The following is a 26,401-nucleotide window of genomic DNA, read 5'->3' on the forward strand; positions in this document are numbered from 1 at the left end:
CCTGAACCTGCAAAAGCAGGCTCGGGACGTTGCAATGGTCCCGGGCTGTTGCAAGCTGCCCGGGATCAGACTGAATGGTGCCGGCCTGCGCACATGCGCAAGGCGCGGAAGCACGCCAGTTTCTTACCTTTTTGCCCGGGGATTCTATTAAAGGAAGCAGAGAGGCCTGTGAGCCTCTGAGTTGTGTCGGAGAGAGCTGATGAGAATAAAGGCTGTTAGAATCAACAGAATGTGTGCTCTTCTTTCGTCGTTGACTCGAGGACTCAACAGTTGTGTAGTACGGAAACCTTGTCCACTGTTGTTGATGCAGTGAGCATTGTGGAGAAGATTATATTCAGTGGTATTTTCTTCCAAGGAATTGAGCATTGGTTGTTTTGTAGGATAGCAAATTTTTTTAATTAGGCATGGAAACTTGAGTTTAAATTTCTGTTCAGGTACGTTTGTAATGTTGAAGATATTTTACAACCCTAAATTATGGCCATGGCAAGCATGAACAAATTATGAGTTTTCTCTGCTCTAATTTCCCAGGTTGCTTTTCACCATCTCCAGCTAATGTTTGTCTTTATCTAGAACCTATGGACTTATTTCCAAACAAATACTAGACAACAGTTATTCTTTTTTCCTAAGAGTATGTGGGATTTATGTGGGCCTGGAAACATCTTACTGCTAATTTTGAAATAGTATGCCAATTTCCCATATCATGAATTATGAATTAAACAACTAAGTACAGACAATCCTCAACTTAGATAGAGCCCAAAATTTCTATTGCTAAGAGAGAGATTTGTTTAAGTGAATTTTGCCCCATTTTTTACCTTTCTTGCCACAGTTGTTAAGTGAATCACTGGTTGTTAAGTGAATCTGGTTTCCTCATTGATTTTGCTTGTCAGAAGGTGATCACATGACCCCGGGACACCGCAACTGTCATGAATATGAGTCAGTTGCCAAGCATCCAAATTTTGATCAGGTGACCAGGGGATGTTGCAACAGTCATAAGTATAAAAAACGGTCATAAGTCATTTTTCAGTATCATTGTAACTTCAAACAGTCACTAAACTAACTGTTGTAAGTCAAGGATTATCTGTACTTAAAAAGAGGGGTTGCTGAACGGATGCCATGTTGTATATGCAGACATGTAACCCTTGCTTGCCTGATTATCTTGATTCAGACAGTGACCATCACTGACCTATCTGACACTATTGTAAGAACCGTGGTGGCACAGTAGTTAGAATGCAGTATTGCAGGCTAACTCTGCTCACACTGCCAGGAGTTCGATTCCTTCGATCCTGACTGGACAAGGTTGACTGAGCCTTCCATCCTACCAAGGTTGGTAAAATGAGGACCCCAGATTGTTGGGGACAATATGCTGATTCTGTAAACTGCTTAGAGAGGGCTAAAATGCACTGTGAAGTGGTATATAAGTCTAAATGCTATTGCTGTTGCTATTGTTGTAAAGGTAAAATTGCAGGAGAATAGCAGTGGTGGTCAGAATCATATGTGAACTGAACTGAACTTCTTGAAGGAAAGAGGATTTGCTCTCTTTTTTTCCCTCCACATTTTTACCGTTGCTAGTATTTTTTTATTTGTACAAATGTGAGAATCAGAAACTCCTCTGTACCTAATCTTAAAAAGAGGGGTTGCTGAGTCCCCCCACCCTTTTTAATAATGGGCTTGTTTTGACTTTCCCTGGAAAAAAAATCTGGTAAGCTGAAAACATACTGGGGGTTTATTTCACATTATGAGATCCCTCTCAGTACCCAGTTAGCTGTTTTTTGATGCAATGCTGGTTTTCAAGATTTCCCTCCCATCCTATTATATTTGACTAAGCAGCAGGAAGCCTCCCCCCCTTCCCCCCCAGTACTAGACCTTCAAGCAGAGAAGGGTTTGCAAGTTTAGTAGATGCAGCCCACATAATCTCTCATACGTTTTCGTAGCACAAAGTACCAGTAAATTGTACTGTATTGCATCTTTCCCTGCTGTTGTCGCCAAAGGATCGCGTGCCTGATTTGTGGGCACAGGGAGGAGCACTGTTTCATGCCCAAAAGGTGCTGGCTTCCAGGAGGAGTTTACTCCGTCTTAGAAGTTGAAGGAAGGTGTATTTGACAATACATGTAGGCTATTGTTTTCTGAACGGCTGGTCGTGTCAGACCGACACTGAATGCAAGGGAAAAGTATTGGCATTGAGGTCAAGCATTGTTTGCATGTGTTGCAAATGGTTTCCCCGGGAAACAGCAGATCTGCCCTCCAAGCTTGCTGCAGCATTTTCCGAACAGCATCTTGTCTCTAGACACAACAGAGAGGTACCTTTTGATATTGGGGGGAGGGGGGGCAACCAAAAACAATGTGGAGGGAAAATGCGGAGAAGAGAACATAACATCTGCGAGCGGACGTTTCCAGAGAATGAAGAAACATACATCGAGAGTGGCACCGTTAGAACCGTTCAGTCTTTCCACATTAAATTCACCTAGATCAGACGGTAAATGCAATTTTATTTCCTCCTATGTTATCTTACCTAAAGAAAGGAATTAGCTGCCATTCTGTTCTTTTTTTTTATTTTTCTTTTTGAGCCCATCTCTTTCTTTGAAAGATTACTGAAGGCCATTTGTAAAATGTTTGAAAATGTAACTAAAAGATTCATTTTTTTAAAAAAAATATTGTGATTAACACCCCCTCCCCCCCAATGTCTGGCTTTTACAGTGTATAAAAACGGTTTTATGGGGGAAAAGAAAGAGATTCAGCTGAGGGAAGAAAAGTTGTTCGCCTTTCATGGTTAGTTTGCGAAGTGCTAAACCAGCTCTCCCAGACTGCCTGTGTCATCCAATAGTATTTCAGTATAAAATCTTTCCATTTTTCTCTGTTTGAAATGCTGTATGGTGTCACGACAGTCTCTGAGGATTAGCTGCTTATTTGGAGGGGTTTGTAGTTTAAAATAGGAATTTGACGGGGGAAAAAAAATCAGGACATCTTCCTTCAGCAACACAGCGATGACTTTAATGCAGTTGTAAATATGAAGGCAGACAATTATTCAGGGAGGAGGGGGAAATTTCATCCTTCAGGTATTTTCTGTATCACCTGTCTGCAGGTGTGTCTATTGGTTATGCGTATTACTCCTCTCACTGCTCTTTTTACCACAGAGTTGCAGACTTCTGTGAAGCAGGAATGTCCTCCAATTCCAGCTACCAAAGATTTGAGTATTTTGACAGCAAGAGAAGCAGTCAAATATTACTTAAAACACTGTTGGCAATTACTGACAATGGGTTTATATTTATAGATGGGCTGTTGGTATAGGATCAAGTTGGCATGGTTTTTGCTCAGGGATCTATTTTCCCCTTTAAGGTTGCTCCCTTATCAGTGGCAAGGAAGTGTCCCTTGACTGTAATTGCTACAACAGTGAGTTCCAAGGGCAATTTTCTAGAGAGGATAAGGTTTTGCTGAAGTCTGGAAAGATAAATATATAAATTTTGAGTCCTCATCAAACACATAATTGTAATAATAAAAGCTGAACTTGTGCTCCAGCATTAGTGCCACTGAGTCATTCCAGTTCAAACCTAGAAACAGAGCCTGGTTTACAGCAGATTTTGTTTTTTGTGGCAAGCACAACTCATAGCTAGTTAATTTGTATGGCAAGCAATGAGTTACTGAAAGCACAGATAACTGAGTAGTCTGTACTGTTCATAGAATGTGAGAAAAGGAAGCATAGTCCCAAGCTTCTTCCAGAATAATAATTATTCTAGGGTTCCATGTCATGTCTGATTAAAACAAATGAGCATCATATTTACACTTTATATGAAAGATTCCAGGTTAGATTTGGTCTTGAGTTTTATGATGGGTTTTGATTGTTAAACTTCATAATGGTTGTGATTAAATTTTTTCTTCCCATCTGGTGACATAATTATATGGGATCTTGCTTTATTTAAGATCAGGACCACCTTGATAGATTATATTCAGAATAAATATGGGACTAAAAAGTTCCATCTAGTTTATGAGTAAATTTTAGAGTATTATTATTATTAATAGTTTATTATAGTAAATTTTTTATTAGTTTTATTATTATTTTTAGTATTAGTATTGTTTAACATTTTGGATATTGTATTGGTTAATAATTAGGATATTAACTTGTTTATATTATTATGTTTACTTTTAATTTGTTTATATTTATGTTAAAGGGGAGTTAAAGTGCATTATGGACTTGGTTATTTATATAGTTGGTTAATGTTAGTTAGAGTATGATTATTATATTTGTAACCCTGTACTCAGCTCTGGGAAGTGGGGGAGGGAGAGGGGGGGTTTAGGGTGGGTGGGCTTTGGGGTGTATATTGTAACTTTTATAAAACTTTTCAATAAAAAAAAAAAGATCAGGACCACCTTAGTAAAATGCAGTCTGGGCCTTGATTGCTGTTGCGCCAAGGGTTGTGATTTCTCAGGAGAGGCACAAGCCTGATCAGGATTTAGAAGAAATAACTTTAGTAGCTAAATCTTTTGGACTGGTAAGGTTTGATAGCTTCCAAGTAAATTTTAAGCTTTTTAAAGGAGAAAATGGCATTTTAAAAAATGATAGACTTCTTAAACTAGAGTGGTCTTAAAGTTTTTAAATAAGTCGGTTCTTACAGCATCTCTGCAATATAACCCAGATTGTGTAATTTAAAGATTTTATGTCAGAAATAAAAAAAACCCAGAAGCACAAATTGTGTGCTGCAATGATCCTTAGTCTTTTCTCCATTTGAACTGTGCTGTTTATGTCTGACTCTGCTAATTTCTTGGTCTGATGGGCAGACTAGCAAGAATTAGCACAGTGATGCCAGCAATTGCTTGCTAGATCAGACTTAGCCTCTACTCATTTAGCTGAGTGTACTGTTTTCAACAGTGGTCATCCAGGCATTGGAGCAGGAGAAATAGAAAAAAAAAAGGGGGGGGAAGGCAGGCCAGAAGGACAGAAATAAACATAACTTCATATCTTCAACTGCGCCCATAACTCAAGGAGTTACTTGTCATAAAACAGAATAACAGAGTTGGAAGGGATCTTGGACCTTCTAGTCCAATTCCCTGCTCAAGCAGGACACAGTCTAAATTGATTCATGATTATCCTGTTGTGGTGGATTTGTTAAAAAGATAAGTAGTACTGGAATCTGTGGCAAGATAGGGGAGTACAATACAATGTTTATGGACCAAGGGAAGTTCTTTGTTGCTTTTGCCATAAAAATCTCCAGGAACTACAAAATATGTTACCATACAAATAAGCATGATGGCCAATGGCTAATTCACAAAACAAATGTCATCCATTAATATACAGCAGCCAGAAAGGAGAGATGAGTGGCAGTGCAGAAATGGATTGACAGAAATGGGAGCTTTTTGGTCAACAAGTCACTTTTAAATTGGGAAAGGTGTTTTTGCATCCGATAAATTTGAAATACCGTGCATTTTGATGAAAGTACAGTAAAATCATAAGGTTGGAAAGGGCCTTGGAGGTCTCCTGGTCCATCTCCTTGTCCAGGGTAGGCATTCTCTGATTATCCTGGGCAAATGGCCAGCCTGAAGATGACGAATGGGACTTCGTCGAAAGGTCGCCAAGACACTTCCAATTTTACGCGGGAGAAAACCCGAATAACCAAAGACCTACATACAAACACCCGCGAAAACCTCAGAAAACACACACATACACACACACACACACACACACACACACACATATATGTTGGTTTGTCCGATGTATGTGGTGGGACAAGTGGTGGGACAAACCAACAGAAGAATAAGTGCACACATTGAAGAACATAAGAACTCAGTCAAAAAAGAGGAACCAACATCTTCCCTGGTCCAACGCCTTAAAGCCACAGGACATGAAATTGACTTTAAAAATACCAGAACCATTGCCAAAAGTGAACATTTTAATAACAGAATAATCAGAGAAGCCATCGAGATAGAAAAACGCCCACACAGCATGAACAAGCGAGATGATACCTCCCGCCTACCAGCCATTTGGAAACCCGCCCTTATTGACAAACGACTCCCTAACACAAAAAATGATACCAGACCCACACTCACAAAAACCACACAGGATGTCACCACCACACATCCACGCAAAAAGCAAACCCAAAGCCACACCGATGATGAGGCACGACCACAAACCAGAAGCCAGACCACAGCTGCATCATTAGCCACTTTAAACCCCTCCAATCCAAACATGAAGCAAACTGACACCCTCCATGAAGAGGAGGCACGACCACGAACGCGAAGCCAAAAAATAGCAAGGCAGCCCAAAATCTTAAACCCCTCTGCAACTCAGACTAACCTGAGCACAACCAAACAGAACACTCCCCCAGCCAATCAGAGCACAGCCAACCCCCCAGCCAATCAGAGCACAGCCAACCCCCCAGCCAATCAGAGCACAGCCAAGCCCCTAACCAATCAAAACACACCTCCACCCAATCAGAACACAGCCAAGCTCCCACCCAATCAGTTCATACCCCCACTGGCAGTTAAAAGGAAGAAACAGCTAAGACCACACATTGCTGCTCAAAGCACGAAGCTGAAAACACCAGCCTGAAGATGACGAATGGAACTTCGTCGAAACGTCGCCAAGACACTTCCAATTTTACGCGGGAGAAAACCCGAACAACCAAAGACCTACATATATATATATATATATATATATATATATATATATATATATATATACCCACATACACACACATACAGAGTACATTTAAAACTATATGTTTAGGCGTACCTTTATTTTTCAAGTAATTCAGTCAAACTTATAATTGGTTAGAGAACAAAGTAAGAAGAATCTAGAAAAAGACCATTGAAAACCACTTCCATACTGTTTCCAAGAAAACTACAGTACATGAACTGTATGTTCATGAACCAATTGGCACTAAGCTTAGATTTAAAAAAAAAAAAGCCATGCTCAAAAATTCATCCAGTAGATTGAAAAAGGGCAAAGAAATTCCTTTTTTACAGGTAATCCTCGGCTTTCAACCATTAATTTAGTGACCATTCAAAGCTACAAGGGCACTGACAAAAAGTGACTTATGACAATTTTTCACACTTACGACCGTGGCAGCATCCCCATAGTCACATGATCAAAATTCAGATAATTGGTGACTGGCATGTATTCCTGATGGCTGCAGTGTCCCAGGGTCAGGTGATCCCCTTTTGTGACCTTCTGACAAGCAAAGTCAATGGGGAAGCCAAATTCACTTAACAACCATGTTACTAATTTAACAACTGTGGTGATTCACTTAACAACTTTTAAGAAAGAAGAAAGGGAAGAAAGTTCATAAAATGGAGCCAAATTCACTTAACAACTGTCTTGGTTAACAGCAGAAGTTTTGGACTCAACTGCAGCCATAAATAGAGGACTAACTATACATACTCTGTGAAAGCTTCTCCTTCTGTCCACAGATTGGCTGCCTCAGTATCTGAAATTTGCACAGTATACTGTGCCATCATGTAGTTTGCTTGTTTACGGTTTTCCGAGTTGCATGAAACCAATCTATTTGATGTTCTTCAGTAAAATGAGGTTAAGCAATTCCAAGAGTTACACTGTATAGCAGAAACCCCAGAGAATTTCAAGATGAATAGCTTAAGAGAGAGAACATGACATAGTGTTTTTTCATGCAGAAGTGCTCAAATTCCAACTGATTTTTTAACAATCAAATAGCAAATGGGGGACAAAATATTTTGTCAACTACCAACTACCAGAAAGTACCTCTGCTCAGGCAAGGTATACAACATTGTCTACATCAGTTTTCTATGCTCCTGATGGATGACTGAAAAGTGTTGACTTTCTGGCCTTGATGACACTTCCACTGTCAGTACAAACTGCCAGGTGACTCCCAAAGGGCCTGGAATAATAGGGAGCATAGGATTAAGAAAAGTTAGAAAAATGTGCTAGAATATGGTAGTTTACCTTGAAGGTAAGAGCACATCCCTGCAATTGAAAGGGTTTTCCAGGGTTTGCTAATAATTATGATGAAATATTCATAAACACTTGCTCTTCAAACATCAGGGAAAAAGATTGCTAGAGAAATCAGAATCTCTAAATAATGACAGTCTCCTAAGAGCAGTCTGGAGGCCCTTTGCTCTTTGGGATATAGAAGACAAGGGGAAAAAAAAGATTGACGACGTTTGTCCTGGATTTGTAAATATCTAGGATTGTTCCGCATGTAAAAGGGGGGGGGGGGATGAACTACTATATAGCTCAGACAGCTGGTTCAGTGTCTGTTAATCTTGCACTTTCTCATCTTTTCCAGTTCCTTCTGAGTTGAATTCCCATGAAGCACATGTCACTACCTTTGCAATTCTCAGTGTAAATGCAAACTGTCTCTTTTAATTATGTGAACATTCTTTACAGATCAACTTTAAATTTGCTTTACTGGCTTTTTAAAAAGGAGGGAAGTAAGAAAAACCCAAGTTTTCTTTAGAAACCACCCATATAGTCAGTTATGAATGTATTTTGTTGCACCAGGAATTATGATTGGGAGGATTTGCAAACCAACTCTTACAATGGCAAACGATGACACACATAATGCTCATACAAGTGGACCATTTTCTGAGTAGTAAATGTTTATTCTAAAGACAAAGTCCTTATTGTCTTTTGGGATGTCTTCATTTTCCAGTCTAGCCTACTGAATAGCCCTCATCATGTCCTCTGGTAATGAATTCCACGGGTTAATTATGTGCTGTGTGAAGAAGTGTTTCCTTATGTCTTTTTAAAATCTCCTTTTAATCAGCTTGGTAGGCTATTATCTGTTAGTGTCCCATCTAGCCAGGTCCATCTCTATGTAGCTTTTCAAGATCCATTTGTTCTTCCAGTTTCTTTTTAAATTCCACCCATCTTTTAGGATACTCGTAGTAGAAAATGCTGGTTTCCTCCTTTTAGTCTCAGATCACATTAACTTCAAAACAGTCCTGTAAAGCACATTATTCAAAGCCAGTGGTAAATAAATCTTTATGCCTTATGCTTTCCTTTTAATTTTTTTTTCAGCCTCCAGGGGCTGCAGAGGTTATTGGTGAAGCCAAAATGTTCAACCTGTTTTTAAGTTTTATTTTTAGGAGTTTGGGACATTAACACAAAACAGATATATTTATTGTTCTGGAAGCTTATGGATATATTGTTGTTGTTGTTTTTTTTTTTAAAAAAAACACCTTAAAATGTCAAAAGGAAAAAAGTCCCATCCCTTTTAAAAAGAAAACTAGAGCAAGGTTGTATTAAACCTCCCAAGCATGTCACTGCCAAAAATGCTAACTTGCTATCAATTTGCTGAAATGCAATCCAGAGATGTTTGGAAGAATTGCAAAAATCAGGCTGGGGTATTCTGTGAGAGCCAAGTACTGCTAAGCTACATTATGAAAATCTATATTACCTAAAAAGAAATACTGTGAAAAGGAAGCAGCATTATTTTGGATTGTTGGAGAGGTAACTGTTTTGATCTGTAGCAGGAAAAAACATAAAATATTTTCCTGGTATATTAACAGCTAAAATATGCAAGTAGGTTATAAGCTGTTGTAGTCTAGATTCCAGTTTTATCACATGCGTGAAATCTTATGCCTTCCATTTTCTCAGTGTCTGAAAAAATGAATGTTTTTGGTATCATTTTGGTAGAATTTTGCCTGGCAAGCGTTTTCAATAATATTAGCTGGAAAGAGGTATTTTTGGATTTGCCATTCCCTTTTTAAAAATTAAAAGCTTTTGAATTAGGAGAGGAGATTACTCACTGGGTCTCTGTAGGATTCTGCTTTCTCACTTTTTCTCCTTTTAGTCAGCCTTTACTAAAAATAGCTGTTTTTACCCCATTTCTAAGTTAAGTAAGATTGAATGATTTACTCACACGGAATATAGCAGAATTATTCAGAGGAACAATTTTTGTTTTAATTTTCTATGATATACTACAGGTAGTCCTCGACTTATGACTACAATGGAGTCCAAATTTTGGTTGCTAAGTGAGATAGTTGTTAAGTAAGTTTTGCCTCATTTTACGACCTTTCTGATTCACTTGCACAGTTAAGTTAAGTTAAATCAGGGGTAGTCAATCTTGGCTCTTTTATGACTTGTGGACTTCAACTCCCAGAATTCCTGAGCCAACTGTGGAATTCTGGGAGTTGAAGTCCACAAGTCATAAAAGAGCCAAGGTTGACTATCCCTGAGTTAAATGAATCTGGCTTTCCCATGGACTTTGCTTATCAGAAGGTTGCAAAAGGTGATCACATGACCCTGGGATACCGCAACCATCATGAATATGAGCCAGTGGCCAAGTATCCAAATTTTGATCACGTGACTGCTGGGATGCTGCAACAGTTGTAAGTGTGAAAAATGGTCATAAGTCAATTTTTAGTGTGTTGTAACTTTGAATGGTCATTAAATGAAGACCACTACTTGTACTGTGGTCTTCAAACAATGAGAAGGAATAATGTGAACAAGGGATTCATACTACGAGATGGGAGGGGGGTGGTATGTTTTTAGCCATCAGAATTTTGTATAGAACCAGCATTAGGGAATACAGCCAGATTTTGGTCCAGGTTCATCATTTGCATTAAAAAGTTAGAATTCACTGAGTTAAGTGAAGTAATTTACCTGGCAGAAGTAGCTATATCCCAGCAATATAATTGTGACACTTACAAACATCAAATATATGACTAGTATATCGTGTTTACTACTATGCTTTCTATTGATCCTATAACATCATGCCTTGGAACGTGACAAACTCTTCTATAGAATGAGGCTTTCTATTTCAGTATGAAAGAGATTCTGATAGCCGTATCCAAATGAGCTAATCATTCATTTCAGCTACAGCTTCAAAACATATTTGCTAAGGTCAGAAGATGTAGCTACTTCCTTGAAATATGGAGACCTTTCAGGTTGTCCTGTAACAATTCTCTAATATATTCCATTTTCAAGAGAAGAAAACAATCTGGTCATTTTCAGAGTGCAATCAGACCTTCACACAAGACTTCTATGAGATGCTTTACAATGTGGAAGATTGCCATCATCGGGAAACTATAAGATACTTTCTAACTAAACCTCCATGGAATCCTGGCTCAAAGAATTTAATTAATTTAATTGATGATCATGATGATGATGAAGGCCAGTGTGGTTTTTGAGATGTAGGCCTAGACATCTTAAAGAAATATCAGTCGCTAGCACAGTGTTTCTCAACCTTGACAATTTTAAGGCATATGGACTTCAACTCCCAGAATTCCACAGCCAGCATTGCTGGCTGTGGAATTCTGGGAGTTGAAGTCTACATGCCTTAAAATTGTCAAGGTTGAGAAACACTGTGCTAGCACATTAAAGATGCTGCAGCTGAAGCCCTAACTTCTACCATGGAATCCCTGCTCCTAACCCTAAATGTGTGTGCCTACACAATTGCTCACCCACTGCATGTCTCGTATTCCAAGTTTGATTCCTAATACCTGAAGTTTTATTGGGAGGCTGCTTATGAACTTAGAATAACTGCAGCTATAAATACATCAGAGAAATCTCATCTGAATATGCACTTTGAGTCTTAAGTGCCACAGTTGAAAGAAATTGGTTAGGATGATACACTTCTTTACCAACTGCTCATGTGCAACAATCTATAATGCATGCACTGTCATGTATCTAATAATTGCATGCATTTGTGGGAATGTTCCTCTAATTTGTTCTTTTCTTCAGAAACAAATAGCACTATTGCATCTGAGAACCCTTTTCTAATTCTTCCATTAACTTAATCATTACTGCATTTATAGATAGGAAAAAATTTTTTGGGGGCTTTCTATGGCTACAAAATGCGTTTTCTTTCATCCAGGCAGCAAGTAGTTTATTTTCAATTGCACATTTTTTTTTTAATGCTTCAAGATGTTTTGATAGAACAAAACATAAGTCAGTTGCCCATCTCTTGCTTCTAGGAAGTTTACCCACCAAACTGATGCAAACTCTTTCTTCTCAGGTGCCTCCCGATCCTCTGTTGTCCGATGCAAGCCGGGAGCCAACTGCCCAAGCACACAGAGTGGCCTCCGCAGGCAGCATTCCCCTTTATCCGTTGCTGCTGAAGATTCTGCTGCTCCCATTCTAGAGCTGCAGAGTCGAAGTCCCTCTGGATTTTGCCGGCACGGCAGAGGAGAGAGGCAGGACAGATCAGGTAGGCTTACAGTAGACTTGAGTAAAATGAAAATAAAATGTAATGGGGAGAAAAGCAAGCTTTTACACTTAGGAAAAAAAACAAACCAAAAAACAAAACCAAAGGTACAAGTACAGATTAGGCAAAAATTGGCTCAAAACAGTAACTGTGAGAGGCACCTTGGCGTCCTAGTAAATGATCACTTACAGTAAATATGAGCCAGCAGCCAAAAAAGCTAATACAATCTTTGAGTGCATAAACAAGAGGCATAGAATCAAAATCATGTGACGTATTAGTTCTGCTTTATAAATTCTTAATAAGATCACACCTGGAATACTGCATCCAGTTTTGGTCACCATGTTACAAAAAAGATGTTGAGACTTTGGAAAAAGTACAGAGAAGAGCAACTAACATAATTAAAGCCTGGAGACTAAAACATATGGAGAATGGTTGCAGGAATTGAATTGGCTAGTCTAGAGAAAAGAAGGGCTAGGGGTGACATGATACAGTATTCCAGTATTTGAGGGGCTGCCACAAAGAAGGGAGGGTCAACTTATTTTCCAAAGCACTAGAAGGCAAGATAAGAAACAATGGGTGGAAACTGACCAAAGAGAGAAGCAACCTGGAATTAAGGAGAAATTTCCTAACATTGAGAACAACTAACCAGTGGAACAGCTTGCCTTCAGAAGCTATAGGTACTTCATCACTAGAGATCTTTAAGAAGAGAAATGGTATAGGGTCTCCTGCTTCAGCAAGGAGTTGGATTAGAAGACCTCCAAGGTCCTTTCCGATTGATTATTCTGATTATTATCACAACTCCATTTGTGCTTTGGGTGCAAAACCTCCTCTGCCCTACCAAAGCATGAATAGTATGGTTTCTTGGGTTGTGATCGCCATTGTCCACTTTGCCCATACTTTTCTATGCTGGGGTTTGGTAAGCAAGAAGAACTAATGGGCAAAAGTGGTGCACTATGTGGCCTTACACAGATGTTTGTAGCAAACTAGTTGCACACAGAATATCCAGCAGAGACAGAACACCTCTGCAGGATGAAACATTAATTCCATACCATCATTATGGCAAGGGGCACATTGAAATCAAACAGGATCTTTCAAACTTCAAGACTAACCTTAACCTGACTCTACCATCAGAACACTAATTTTATCTACCTTGGTCATGATGAGAAAAAGAAGAATCGGGTGGAGGAAAAAGCTTTTCTTTTATCCTGGTGAAAGATCAGTCTTAAATCACCAGGAAAATGTATGGCAGAGAAGGAAAGATTTTTTCCTTAAATATAGCTTTCACCCTTGGTGACTTTGATTTTAAAAACATAATAATCAGAGAGAAATCTGTAGAAATGTGATTTTTCCTCCCCTTTGCCTTGTGACTCTCTTATATCATCATTCCTCTTTTGCTAATCTCTGAATTTATTTTGGCTGGCTAAGAGCAGCCACAAAAAAAAAAAAAAAAAAATGCAAGTGTATTATTTCCCCCCCCCCGCCTTTCAATTTTCAGAAGAAAAAAAAACCTGATGAGGGTAATTTACAAAATACTGCAATGAAAATAATAAGATAAATACAGTTATATTATTAAAAATAATATAACCAAATGATATAGATTAAAATATCAATATATTTCAATCATGAATACAGCATACAGTTTGAAAAGTGGACAGTCAGAACATCAATGTAATTGTTACAAGGTCTGGATAAGAAAATATTATTGTGAAATGGGCATCGTGATGAAGAAATTGTAGAAATAATGTTATTGTTGTAATTTAAATACAATTTAGTAGCCATTGTGTTATCTATCTGTCTATCTAGACCACGGGTGTCAAACTTGCTGCATCATGTGACGTGTTGCAACCTTTTTGCATTGCCGGATCTGGGGTGGGCTCAGCCTCTGCATGATGCAACCGGTTGGCAGGCCAGCAGTTGACACCCCTGACCTAGACACTAGGATTTGAAAACAATTTGATGGAACATAATCAATTAATAATCAATGTTATTTATCAAACATTTGCCAATGTTGGAATGCTTAGTAAAATAGTTGCGTGTAGAAATGTTTACACAAGATACACTGTTTCCTTCAAATTGACAAAAAGCAGTGTGCATTTGTTTGTTTGTTTAATTTATACGCTGCCCAAAGCGACTCTTGGATGTGTTGCCTAGTTGCAAACTCCGTCCCTTCCATTTTTGCATTTGTGTGACATCATACACAAAAGGAACGGAGCTCTCTCCACCTCTAGTTGCATCCTCTATCATTTGTGTGTGTGTGGGGGGGGGGGTAAATGATATTTTGCATTAAGATTTATATTTTGTAAAAAGAACCAAATTGTTCTCCTTTCCAATAACACAGGGTTGCATACTGACTGATACTGTTTCCTCTGATTGGCATTGAGTCTCCAGGATCTCAGATAGACAGTGGATTTTCACAATACTTGATTGTTTTTCAGCAGACTTCCTTGGAGCTGAACCCTGGATCTTCTGCATACAAAGTATGCACCATCAACTTTCCAAAGTATAACAGTATATTCTCTGTGTAGGTTCTATTGCACAGTTGATTTGTATGCATAATTGTAATAGAAGTAGTAGCAGCATGCAGGAACCAACCCCAGACATGAAGGTTGAAGCATGTTTTGAAATGTTCCTTTGTAAACTAACTATTGCAGCCAATCCTAATCCAGTTTCTTAACTAATGGAGAAAACTTCATGGGTTCTCATTCTTTTAATAAGTCAGCCAGTCAAGTAGCTGTTTAGGAACTCTTTGTGCATGCACAGAAGCATATATCCATTAGATTGGAATGAAGAAGTTGATGATCAAGATAACAAAACAAATCCAATTAGTTAAGGAAGATAAGGGGAAAAGAAACTCAATACTCTAAAAATAGAGGGCTCATAAATACCTTAATACTTACCCTAAAGCAAGTCAGACAGCTGAGAAATAGAATTTTGTCTATCCTATTTGGGATAGCTCAGAACCAGACAAATAGGAGGTGTCCCCATGAAAATAGTCAATATTTTAATTTAGAAAATTTAATGTCTGATAAATTAATCCTTTGCTTTATGGAGTGATCAGAAAGAAAAGAATTTCTGCTATGAGAAGCTGTGAGAGCTATGAGAAGAAAATGAATCTAAATTTCAGTGTTTGCTGGCACAAAAGTTGTTCTGATGGAAGAAATCTTCCCCTTTCTCTAGGTAACAGTTGATTATTTATGTATTAATCGTATATGGCTGCCCATCTCATATGCATGACTCTGGGCAGCTGAGAGGACAAAAAACAGAATAAAAACACAAATAACATAAAAATAGCAGCCAAGAACACTCTCAGCATGTCACATTCAATATAGCCAAGAAATGGGCTCACCACATTAACAAAATCCTAAGCTTATGACAAAGCCAAGTTTTTAATGAATTGGAGAAGGCCAGGGTTGGGGCAACTCTGATCTTGGAGAGGGTGAGGTACCAAAGGGCAGGTGCCAGAGCAGAAAAGGCCCTTGTCCTGGGTCCTGCCAACTTTGTCCCTCTTGCAGATGGGATCTACAGCATGCCTCTCCTGCTGGATCTAATAGGATTGCTATTTCTACTGTTTATATAAGGTATACAGATACAAAATTCCTTTTATAGACCATAATAGTAGTTGAATTTTTCCTAATTAATTTATTTGTAGCAATCCCTAATACTTTTGGGTTTCAGTAAGAGTTTGTTAGTTGTATATTGTCACAGAAAGGTTGTCATAGTTGTAGTAATAATAGTATAGTTGATTTCCAGGAGATCTAAGCCCTGTTCAGGTGATACCTTTGCAGGTAGATCTCACCATGCAAGAAATGGTGAGCAGATTCTCCACTTTATAAATTATACTGGTCATTAAAGGGTTGATTTCCAAGGCTACAGTTGATTATCTACAGTGGGGAAATGGCCTTTACATCATTAGTGGAAAGATCTAACTCAGTGTGTCCCATGTATTCCCCCTCTAGCATACCCCTCCCCTGCCATCTGGTCTCCTTAACCATATACATTCATCCGAGGTGGCATCACCTGATATTGGTGGGTAGCACTTCTTGTGCAGGAAAATGCTACCCATTCATAATTCTCTACTTTGAGAATATCTTTAGAGCAACAGATACTGGATAGCCGACTGGGAAGTCAACCATCCAAGAGAAATGGCTGTTTCAGGCAGTGATTGCAGGATCACCCAATGGGACCTTGGGCCACTTTGCGTCTCCTCCTGCTCCCTCACCAAAAGCATCTGCTTTGTTGTACTTCATGATAGGGCCAGCTGTGATACTCCGTCTGTTGCATTGAAATTCTGTTTTGCTAATTCTGTTAATTTGCTGCAGTTGCTATCCTCTGCACATTTTTTTAGTTAAGTATATAAGATAGTCATCCCCACCTGGAATCCTCTAGAAATATTGGAATTGCAACTTTTAGCATTCACAGCTAGCATAGCCACTTCCAACCTATCTGAAGCTGAGGCTGTCCTACTATTAACTTCTTAAAAATCTGAATAACCTCAGCAGCTACTGACCTTTCTTCTTGCTTTGTTATTCCCTTCTTTGCTTCTACTTGTCATGCAAAGTAGAAGCAAATAAGTTATCCTTTTTGCGATTATAAGGAAGAATATTCTTGAAAAGGCAACCCAATGTGAGATGCTGACTATGGCAAGTTTATGTTTATAGTAATAGCAACAGCACTTGGTCTTATATACCGCTTCATAGTGCTTTACTTCAAGTGATTTACAGAGTCAGCATATTGCCCCCAACAATCTGGGTCCTCATCTTACCCCCCCTCAGAAGACTAGAAGGCTGAGTCAACCTTGAGCTGATGAGAATCGAACTGATGGCAGTCGGCAGAATTAGCCTGCAATATTGCGTTCTAACCACGCCTCTTATTCAGGAAAGATGGACATCAGCATAGGGCTCTTATTTAAGGGCCCACTAAATATGAGAATTGGCATCATAGATGGGAACAGAGAAGAGAAATAGTTGCTGCAAACTTTGATCTCAAAAAGATGCATTCAGGGTTTGTAGTTTTCCCCTTGACCCCAAGAAACATTTACATTAATTCTGTTCCTCTTTTCTGACAGTGCATGATACAGAAAACCTGCTCAGATACTAGTGATATGAAAATCCTATAACTCTAATATGATGTTCTTCTAGTCTACCAACATTTACAGGGTCACTTAATTCCTTCTCTTCTTGATATCTTCTTGGCTAGCATTTCCCCTCTTGGCATCTTCCAGTTGTGCTGAAACAGAAGCTCCCCAAACTCATACAAGCAGAAGTCATATTTGGGGGGGGGGGCAACAGGATCAATGCATTTTGTCTGGATGTTAACAGTACTTTGAAAAGTTATGGTTTCTTGTGATTCCTCTTTTTTCATTAAACAGGACAATGCATTGGTCTCCAACCTAGCTTTCCTTTCTTTAATTATCTTCATTGCCTCTGTTTGCAGGAGAAGAAGAGACACAAACTAAAGCTGAAAACAGCAGCCAGGAGAGCCACGCACAGACCCGTTGTGAGTCTTGTACATCTACATTTCTCAAGATCGTCTGGGGATTTCTAATTATTTTGTCAGTCTCATCCTCTTGGATTGGAACAACACAGATTGTCAAAATCACATACAAGAACTTTGATTATCCATTTTTCATGACTTGGTTTTCTACAAATTGGAATATTATGTTTTTCCCCATTTATTACTCTGGACATCTTGCAACTGCCCAGGAAAAGCAGTCTCCAATCAAAAAATTCAGGTAGGTTTCTAGCAGCCTTTCCTATTTGGTTAGACTTCAGTCTTGTCATTTAAAAGACTTTGACATCTTTTCTTCATTCAAGGAAAAAAAGAGATTGGGAAAAAAGTTTTGTAGCCATGTCAACTTGTTCAAAGAACAGTTCTTCAAAAAGCATTCTCATTTTTTCTTTCTTGTATGTATCTGATGAATTCTCCTCCTCTTTGTTTTTTTTAGAATGTGTTTTAAAAATCCCAATACGTGGCTGACTGAGTTTTCCAGAACTTTTCATGAAATAAAATGTTACAAAAAACGGAATAAAAAGCCAAAAGAAAGTCCAAAATTTAGATGATTTTTTTATATTGTTTGAAGAATCCACACAATTATTATTACTTTTTTGAAAAAAAACATTTTCGTATGTACATTAGAGACTATGACAGCTGCCATCTTATGCTTGCTTGTGCTTTGCTGCTATGCGGTGAAAACTGTCATAAACTGTGGGGAGGAGGACTGAGGGAGGGAAGGCTTGGGGAAATGAAAATAAGTGCTGTATCTCCTTGAGACTCTGCCTCAAGGTCATCCAGCTGGAAGAAGGAGAGGGCTGCATACCAAAATGCACTTGGACTGACCATAATGAAAGCATCTTGCCTGAACCTGATTGGTTACACTGGGGTAGTCAATGAGAGATAGTTAAGGGAGGGAAAAGTAGAACTTAGGGATTTGGGCATGCAGTTTTCAGTTCTGGCTTTCCAATACAGTAATACACTTGATCTCTAATAAACTATACCTTTACCAACAAATGGAGCCAAGGATCATTTCTATTTAGAGATTTAAGTTGTGGCAGGTCTGACAGACTGCAAGTTTTAGCCTTTTTGTTATTCTGGCATCTGGAAACTAAAGCTCTGAAGAAAGAGGGGAATCATTGTTCAGTGATAAAATGGCACTTGCATGCAGAAGGTCTCTAGTCCCGGGACTGGTGTTCTTGTATAAAAGTAGTAGATGACAGAGAGATAATTCTTCATCAGTTACTTTGAAGGATTGTAGCTACTTAATACTACTTAGTAGTGTCAAATTTTATTTTTTACAAGTAATCATAAATTCCATGAAATATTTTAACTAGGATTAAGTAGGGAATCAGCTAAGAGGGACCAATTGCTTGCTGTTTGGGTTTTTTTTTTATTCAGAGCAAATTATCACCAACAGCTGTATCTTGAGTGATAAATGCTCAAACTAGCAAGATGTTATTAATGCTTCTCAACCTTGGCAACTTGAAGATGTATAGACTTTAGCTCCCATATTTCCTCAGCCAGCAAATTTTGGGAGGAAACCCACATATCTTTAGGTTGCCAGGGTTGAGAATCGTAGTCCTAGATGTTTCCCTTGAGCAAGATCCTATGTCATATGATTTACACTCCATTCCAGATAGGTTTGAATGCAATCTCTACCCCATCTGGATAGGATTCCATGATGTCTATTTTCTTATCAGTCTTCTCCCAAGCACAGGGAAGCCTTCAATGATTATGCCTTGGGCCACTTAGGCAAACCTTTAAAAGCCAAAGTGGCCAAAATCCATCTTGGTTCACCTGCTCATTTCTCTCTTGCTCAACATTTCAAGACTAGCCAAACTGTCCTCTTCCCTTCCTTCCTCTTGGAAAAATTTCTGTATAGGTGCTTATTTCTTTATGTCTATGGAGATTATCTGTCATCCAGGTCATGGTTGTCCCAAAGGTGCTTTTTTCCACAAGGCAACTGGACTTTCTTGTTTTTCTTTGAAGACGTTTCGCTTGTCATCCAAGAAGCTTTTTCAGTTCTGACTTTCAGCTCTGTTTATTTCTTTAGCCCAACATTTTCTCAAGTCAGCTTCCCAGCCTTCTTTTCAGAATACCAGAACAATATGTATCTTTGGGAGGACAAATGGCAGGATACCCAACAATACAGGTAGTCCTTGATTTACAACTGGAATTGGGGCCTGAATTTCAATTGCTAAGCAAGATGGTTAAGTGAATCACGCCTGATTTTATGTCCACTTTTGCCATGGTTGTTAAACAAATCATTGCAGTCGTTAAGTGAATCCAGCTTCCTCCATTGACTTTGCTTGTCAGAAGTCAACTGGAAAGGTTGCAAATGGTGATCACGAGACCCTGGGATGCTGTAGCAGTTGTAAATACATGCCAATTGCGAAGCACCCGAATTTTGATCATGTAGTAATAATAATAATAATAATAATAATAATAATAATAATAATAATAATAGTAAAAAAAAGTTGGAAGGGACCTTGGAGGTCATGTAATCTAACCCCCTGCTCAGGCAGGAAACCCTATACCATTTCAGACAAATGGCTGTTCAGTCTCTTCTTAAAAACTTCCAGTGTTGGAGCATTCACAGCTTCTGGAGGCAGGTTGTTCCACTGATTAATTGTTCTAACTGTCAGGAAATTTCTCCTATGTTGCTTCTCTCTGTGGTTAGTTTCCATCCGTTGCTTCTTGTTCTGCCTTCAGGAGCTTTGGAAAATAGCTTGACTCTCTCTTCTTTGTGGCAACCCCTGAGATATTGGAACACTGCTATCATGTCCCCCCTCATCCTTCTCTTCGTTAAACTGGACATACCCAATTCCAGCAACTGTTCCTTATATGCTTTAGCCTCCAATCCCCTAATCATCTTTGTTGCTCTTCTCTGCACTCTTTCTAGAGTCTCAACATCTTTTTTACATCATGTTGACCAAAACTGGGTGCAGTATTCCAAGTGTGGCCTTACCAAGGCATTGTAAAGTGGTATTAATACTTCACATGATCTTGATTCTATCCCTCTGTTAATGCAGCCTAGCACTGTGTTGGCTTTTTGGGCAGCTGCAGCTGTCAAACTAAGGAGCTGCTGCAACAGGGCAAGGACCAGTCATAAGTCACATTTTTCAATGCCATTATAAATCAGTCGCCAAACAAACAGTTGTAAGTCGAGGACTACCTGTATTCTATTTAATTTTCCATTCCCCCACATGGAAATACTATGGTCCCAAATCAAATAAGTCAATTCAGATTTTAAAAAAAATCCATGAAATTGCAAACCTAAAAACATTTTTAGGGAGTAAACCTAACTGACTTCTGACAATACATGTTCCTTCTCTCACACTTGAAAACCTCTACATCAAATGTCAACTTTAGATGTGGATTGTTATTATTCAGATAACTATATTTTAAATTCCATTAATATCACCTCTTGAATCAATTTCTTTCACTTAGATCATAAGTGCAAGCAAAATGCTGAGTAAATGTAAATAATGATTGATGTAGTACATATAGATCTTAGCTGGAAACACTTTTAATCACATTCTATATATAAATACTTTTGCCCTTTTCAGTTCAGACTCTGGAAATTAATCTAGTTCTAAACCTTTGCAGGCAAAAATCCTTCCTATTTTAAGTTCTGATTGAGTAGGGTCTATGACAGAGCACCATCTGCCTGAACATCCTATTAAAGCATGTGAGCATATCATGATTTAAAATAATTGGTCAGCCTTCTGAAGCATGGCTGAAGAGCAAGATTAAAAACTAGAAGTTATGCTGCTGTGAAAGTGCAAAATTGGAAGGAGACTTGTATCCCCTAAATGAGGAATCTTTTTTATTTTTCTAGGGAATGTAGTCGGATCTTTGGTGAAGATGGTTTGACGCTGAAGCTCTTTCTTAAAAGAACCGCTCCCTTTTCTATTTTGTGGACTTTGACTAACTACCTGTACCTGTTGGCTCTGAAGAAGCTGACCGCCACAGATGTCTCAGCCCTGTTCTGTTGTAACAAAGCCTTCGTCTTCCTGCTCTCCTGGATTGTCCTGAAAGACAGGTTCATGGGTGTCAGGGTAATGGCCTAGACAGCTTTTCTTGATGATGGTTTCCACTGCCCATAATTTACTTTGGAGTTCTAGGACCGCTATTATGTTCCAAAGAATGCATGTCAGGTGTATCCATATTTTGTGAAGTGTCCAGTGAGTACTACAAATGGGAGGGGATTATTGGATTAGCAGAAATGGTTTCAGGCAATGAATAATTTGGAAGTGGCTACAAGGTTCTCTGAGTTCATGTCCAGCAATGGCACTATGAGGTTACCTTTTCATATATGACTGTTTCTTAGTTTTCTGTTCTCTTGAATGCTGCCCTCAGATGGTGATAGTGAAAAACAGCCACAAGCAATTAATCCATTAAGAATTAACGCATAATTTCATACGGTGTCTTACTTTGGAATGCATGTGGGAGACATTATTATAGAAGAATTACGGGAAACATTAAGATTCGTATAATCTCATATTCTTATTATTTGCCAATATAATAGGTGTCAACACTGCTAATATTGAATATTCTTGCTTTGACAAAATATGCAGAACTGTCTGGTATTTTTAGAGTTAATTCAGATGACAGAGAAAAGGGAGAGGAAATAACAAAAGCCCGGGAAAAGGAACGGAAGTGAATCTCTTGCCTTCTGGGCTAATTGGAAGATGTGACTTGTGACTGCAAGATAAGGGAGGGGTTTAGCAAGAAAAGTTAGATGCCAGCAAGAGGAATTCAGATTCTGGCATAAACCTCCATGATGTGCCAATTTGTAACACTGTTAATAAAGGCTTTAGGATAAACATGCCTGGAAGTTCTTTGAAGTGTTTCATTAATCAGAACCATGACATCATGCCAGAATCAATTAATTTTTCAAACCAATTAAGGGGTCCCGAACTCCAATCACTATTCCTAAACTAAGGGGTAGACTGATAAATATTCGGGGAAGATCTCATTATGAAAGGGGAGAGATGGCTTGAGGCCAGCCCCTCAGCAGCAGCAGCTTCCCCAGGGAGTGGAGTGGCAGCCAGCCAGCCGGGGGAGAAAGAACTCTGGCAGATCTCCCAGCTGGGAGTAAAGACTTCAAAAGCAGAATGGAGAGATAACGAAGCTTTGGGTGAGTCACTGGAAAGATTTCAAACCCCATATGCGAAAAGCAGAAATCGATTCCTGCAGAGAGAAGCCTACAACCCCTCCCTTGTAGATCAGACCCTGGTTCCCCTGGCCAGGAACTGCAGTCCTGAAGACAGAGGGAGTCCCAGACTGAGGCCTCTGCAGCAATGGGCAGATTGGCACCCCCCCAAAGGTAGATGATCAACAGCAGCTGAGCATACCATAGCTAATAGAGGCCTTGCAGTGGCTTGGAGTGATACAGAAGCCAGGAGATCAGCAGCTGGTGGGAGAACAACCACAGCAAGGAGACTGGCCACAGCCCCCAAACGTGCAACCCCTAGGCATAAATCTGCACCCAGGATGGGGCCAGCAGCGAGGAGATTGGCCACAGCCCCCAAACGTGCAACCCCTGGACACAAATCTGTAGCCAGGATGGAGCCAACAACAATAGCCCCAGTGGGGGCCGCAACCGCCTATAATGGCACCCCCTTTCAGAGCAACCTTTGATGGGGACCCAGAGAAGCTGGGTTTTTTTCCTCAACCAAGTGCGCTCTCATTTGAATTTGCTGGGCCTATCTCTACCCGGACCAGGGGCCCATGGTCGATGTCATTGTGTCCAACCTAGAGGGAGAAGCATCCAAATGGCATCCAATTTATATAATGAGCAAGCCCCTGAACTGGAAGACCCCCAACTCTTCCTCCTAGGGCTGAGGGAAAGATTTGAGGACCCATCTTTGGTCTTAAAGCAAGAGAACAGATCCACAAAATAAAACAAGCTGGCAGGTCTGCCCAGGAGTACGTGCGGGAATTTCGCAAGATAGCAGGCCGAATAGAGAGGTGGCCTGAACAATCCCTGATCCAATACTTCACTGAGGGATTAGACAATCACCTCTCTCAGGCACGCATCTATCGAGCCATACCTGATCAGCTGCATGAATAGTACCAGGCAGCAGTGAAGCTAGACGTTCGGCTCGCCCGCTATAAGAAGCCTCCCCCACACGAACCCGAGCAGCAACCAGAGCTACCCAGACAGCAATCACCCCCACGAAAGCCTTCAACGACTGCAATGGCTGAGAGACCCAAGCCACCTACAGGCCCATCAATTAAGTGTTTTTGGTGTGGACAAGAAGGACATCGAGCGGCAACCTGTCCAGTTCCCTACCCCCGACTGCAGAGCAGACCAGAACCAGCAATGAGAAAGAAAACTGCTCAGCAGCTAACGAGGGAAAAATGCAACCAGCTCACGCAGGAACCTGTTGCCCAGATTATACCCCCCAAGCAGGAGAACGCCGAGACTCTAGGTGGACCCACCCCTGCTCTACCCTCCTTTGACAGCGACAACGAAGGAGAGAATGACCCGAAGGTGAGTCGACAAATCCCGCCTTTTTCACTGGTGGCCAAACTTAATAATCTCTAAGTCTGGGGCACAAATGGACTTAAATGTGCTAATTGATTCTGGATGCACCCGCTGCATTATTAGTCTGCCGTTTGCCATGAAAATGGGCATACGGGCAAAACAGCTTTCCAAACCTGTGAGGTTTGAGCAAACCGATGGCTCCTTGATGGGAGGGACTCTTGTCACACAATTAACTGAGCCCTTACACCTAGAAATAGGTGCACACTGGGAGTTTATTCGCTTCCTGGTGGCTCCCAAAATGACTGAAGCAGTAATCCTAGGGCTAGCCTTGTCAGACAAATGGAAGCCGTTTATCTGGTGGGAGAAAGAAATGAGAACCATGAGACTACCTATAGGGCCTAATCCCCCCATTGATTCAACAGATGTTTCAGGGCATCTTAGGCCACCCAATGAGTGAGCGCACATGGCCGCCTCACTGCCTCCAGGCGAACCAGTCATCCCCAATGAATACTGGGACCTGGCGGAGACATTCAGTGAAAAAGAATGTGATGCCCTACCCCCTCACAGACCCAATGACTGCTCCATCGAACTGGTGCCAGGAGCCAAACTCCCATGACCGAGAATGTATGCTATGTCCCCCCTCGAAATGGAGGAGATGCAGCGATACGTGAACAAAAACCTAGCAAGGGGGTTTATCGAATGGGCCAAATCTACCGTGGGAGCCCCTGTGTTGTTCAAAGAGAAGAAAGATGGGTCTCTTCATCTCTGCATAGACTGTAAGGGTCTCAACGCTGTGAGTGTGGAAAATAAATACCCCGCCTCCTAAAGGACTTATTAACCAATCTGGCTAAGGGGAGTGTCTTCACTAAATTAGATCTGAGAGAGGCATATTACCGGGTGAGAATAAAAGAGGGAGACAAGTGGAAAACTGCTTTCAACTGTCCTATGGGGAGCTATCAGTTCAAAGTCATGCCATTTGGACTACAGGGGGCCCCAGCTGTATTCATGCAGTTGATTAATGAGGTCCTACATGATCACTTGTACAAAGGGGTTTTGGTGTATCTTGATGACATCCTGATATACAGCACAAATATGATTGATCACATAAAGCTGGTGAGAGAAGTGTTAAACTATTGAATGCCAAGCTTTATGCCAAATTGTCGAAATGTGAATTTCACCAAACCCGATTAGATTATCTTGGCTACAGAATTTCCAACGAGGGTATTGAAATGGATAAAGCCAAGGTGAAAGCTATAATCAAATGGCAGCCCCCAAAAACTCGCAAACAACTCCAGAGCTTTCTGGGTTTTGCCAAATTTATCATCAATTCACCCCTCTTTTGCCAAGATTGCCCTATCCCTTACAGAACTACTCAAAACCGGCAAAGGAGGAGGGAAGCCACGGCCGGGCCAACCACTAGAACAATGGGCTGTCAAACAGCTTTTGAGGATTTAAAAAGACTATTTGCTGCTGAACTGGTCCTAAAGCACCCCTGCCCAGGGGAACCCTTTGTAATTCAAGCCGACGCCAATGATGTGGCAGTTGGAGCTGTGTTACTGCAAAAGAACAAAAGGGGGGTCCTGCAACCCTGTGCCTACACCTCTAAAAAATTTATTGAGAGCGAGCGGAGATGGGCAATCTGGGAGAAAGAGGCCTTCACGATTAGATGGGCGCTATTAAACTGGTGACACTATCTAGAAGGAAGCAAGGTGCCATTTGAGGTATGGACAGATCACAAAAATCTAGAAGCACTGAAAACTCCCCGCAAATTGTCCCCAAAGCAAGTACGGTGGGCACAGTATTTTAACTGCTTCAACTTCACTCTAAAGTACATACCAGGAAGAAAGAACTTCCTAGCTGATGCACTATCCCGGCTACCCCAATATAAAAGCGAACGGGAAGAGATTAACAAGGCAATTATCCCCAATCCACAAACTGCCGCTCAACTTACACCTCGCAGGGTCCCCAATCCTGATGACCCTGGAGTAAAGAAAATAAAACAAGAGCTCCTCACTGACTAATGGTTCAAAGATAATCAAACTTCCCTAACGTGCAGGGATGATTTGCCAGAAGCCCTCCATCTCAATGCTCTCAAACACAGCCATGATGTAAAACAGGCTGGATGCTTTGGATATTTGAAAGCCCTACACCTCACCTGCTGGCAATTTTGGTGGCCGGGGCTGAAAAGGGATGTGGAAAACTATGTAAAAAGCTGTACTGTATGTGCCACAATGAAAAAAATCCCAGGGAAAACCCCTGGGTTACTGCAACTTGTGGCAGACCCTTCTCAACCATGGGA

The 26,401-nt window shown here is 40.2% G+C and overlaps 1 protein-coding gene across 5 annotated transcripts in view; it reads left to right on the forward strand.

Annotated features, from left to right (window-relative positions):
* The window catches only part of SLC35F4 (solute carrier family 35 member F4), a 156,644-nt gene that overhangs the window by 117,165 nt on the left and 13,078 nt on the right, over positions 1 to 26,401 (forward strand). For 4 of the 5 annotated variants that reach the window (XR_005553955.1, XR_005553954.1, XM_039321489.1 and 1 more), the window contains exons 2-4: positions 11,925 to 12,116; positions 17,547 to 17,844; positions 21,448 to 21,667. Coding sequence is in view for 3 of the 5 variants with exons in the window: in XM_039321489.1 (XP_039177423.1) it covers positions 11,925 to 12,116; positions 17,547 to 17,844; positions 21,448 to 21,667 (710 nt within the window). In the remaining 2 variants the exon portion in view is untranslated. Of the gene's footprint in view, positions 1 to 2,085; positions 2,474 to 11,924; positions 12,117 to 17,546; positions 17,845 to 21,447; positions 21,668 to 26,401 lie in introns of those variants that run through there. The other variant, XM_039321479.1, reaches the window with a different exon arrangement.

This window comes from Crotalus tigris, unplaced genomic scaffold, assembly GCF_016545835.1.
Source record: "Crotalus tigris isolate CLP2741 ecotype Arizona unplaced genomic scaffold, ASM1654583v1 scf7180000017605.3043972, whole genome shotgun sequence".
Lineage (NCBI taxonomy): Eukaryota > Metazoa > Chordata > Lepidosauria > Squamata > Viperidae > Crotalus > Crotalus tigris.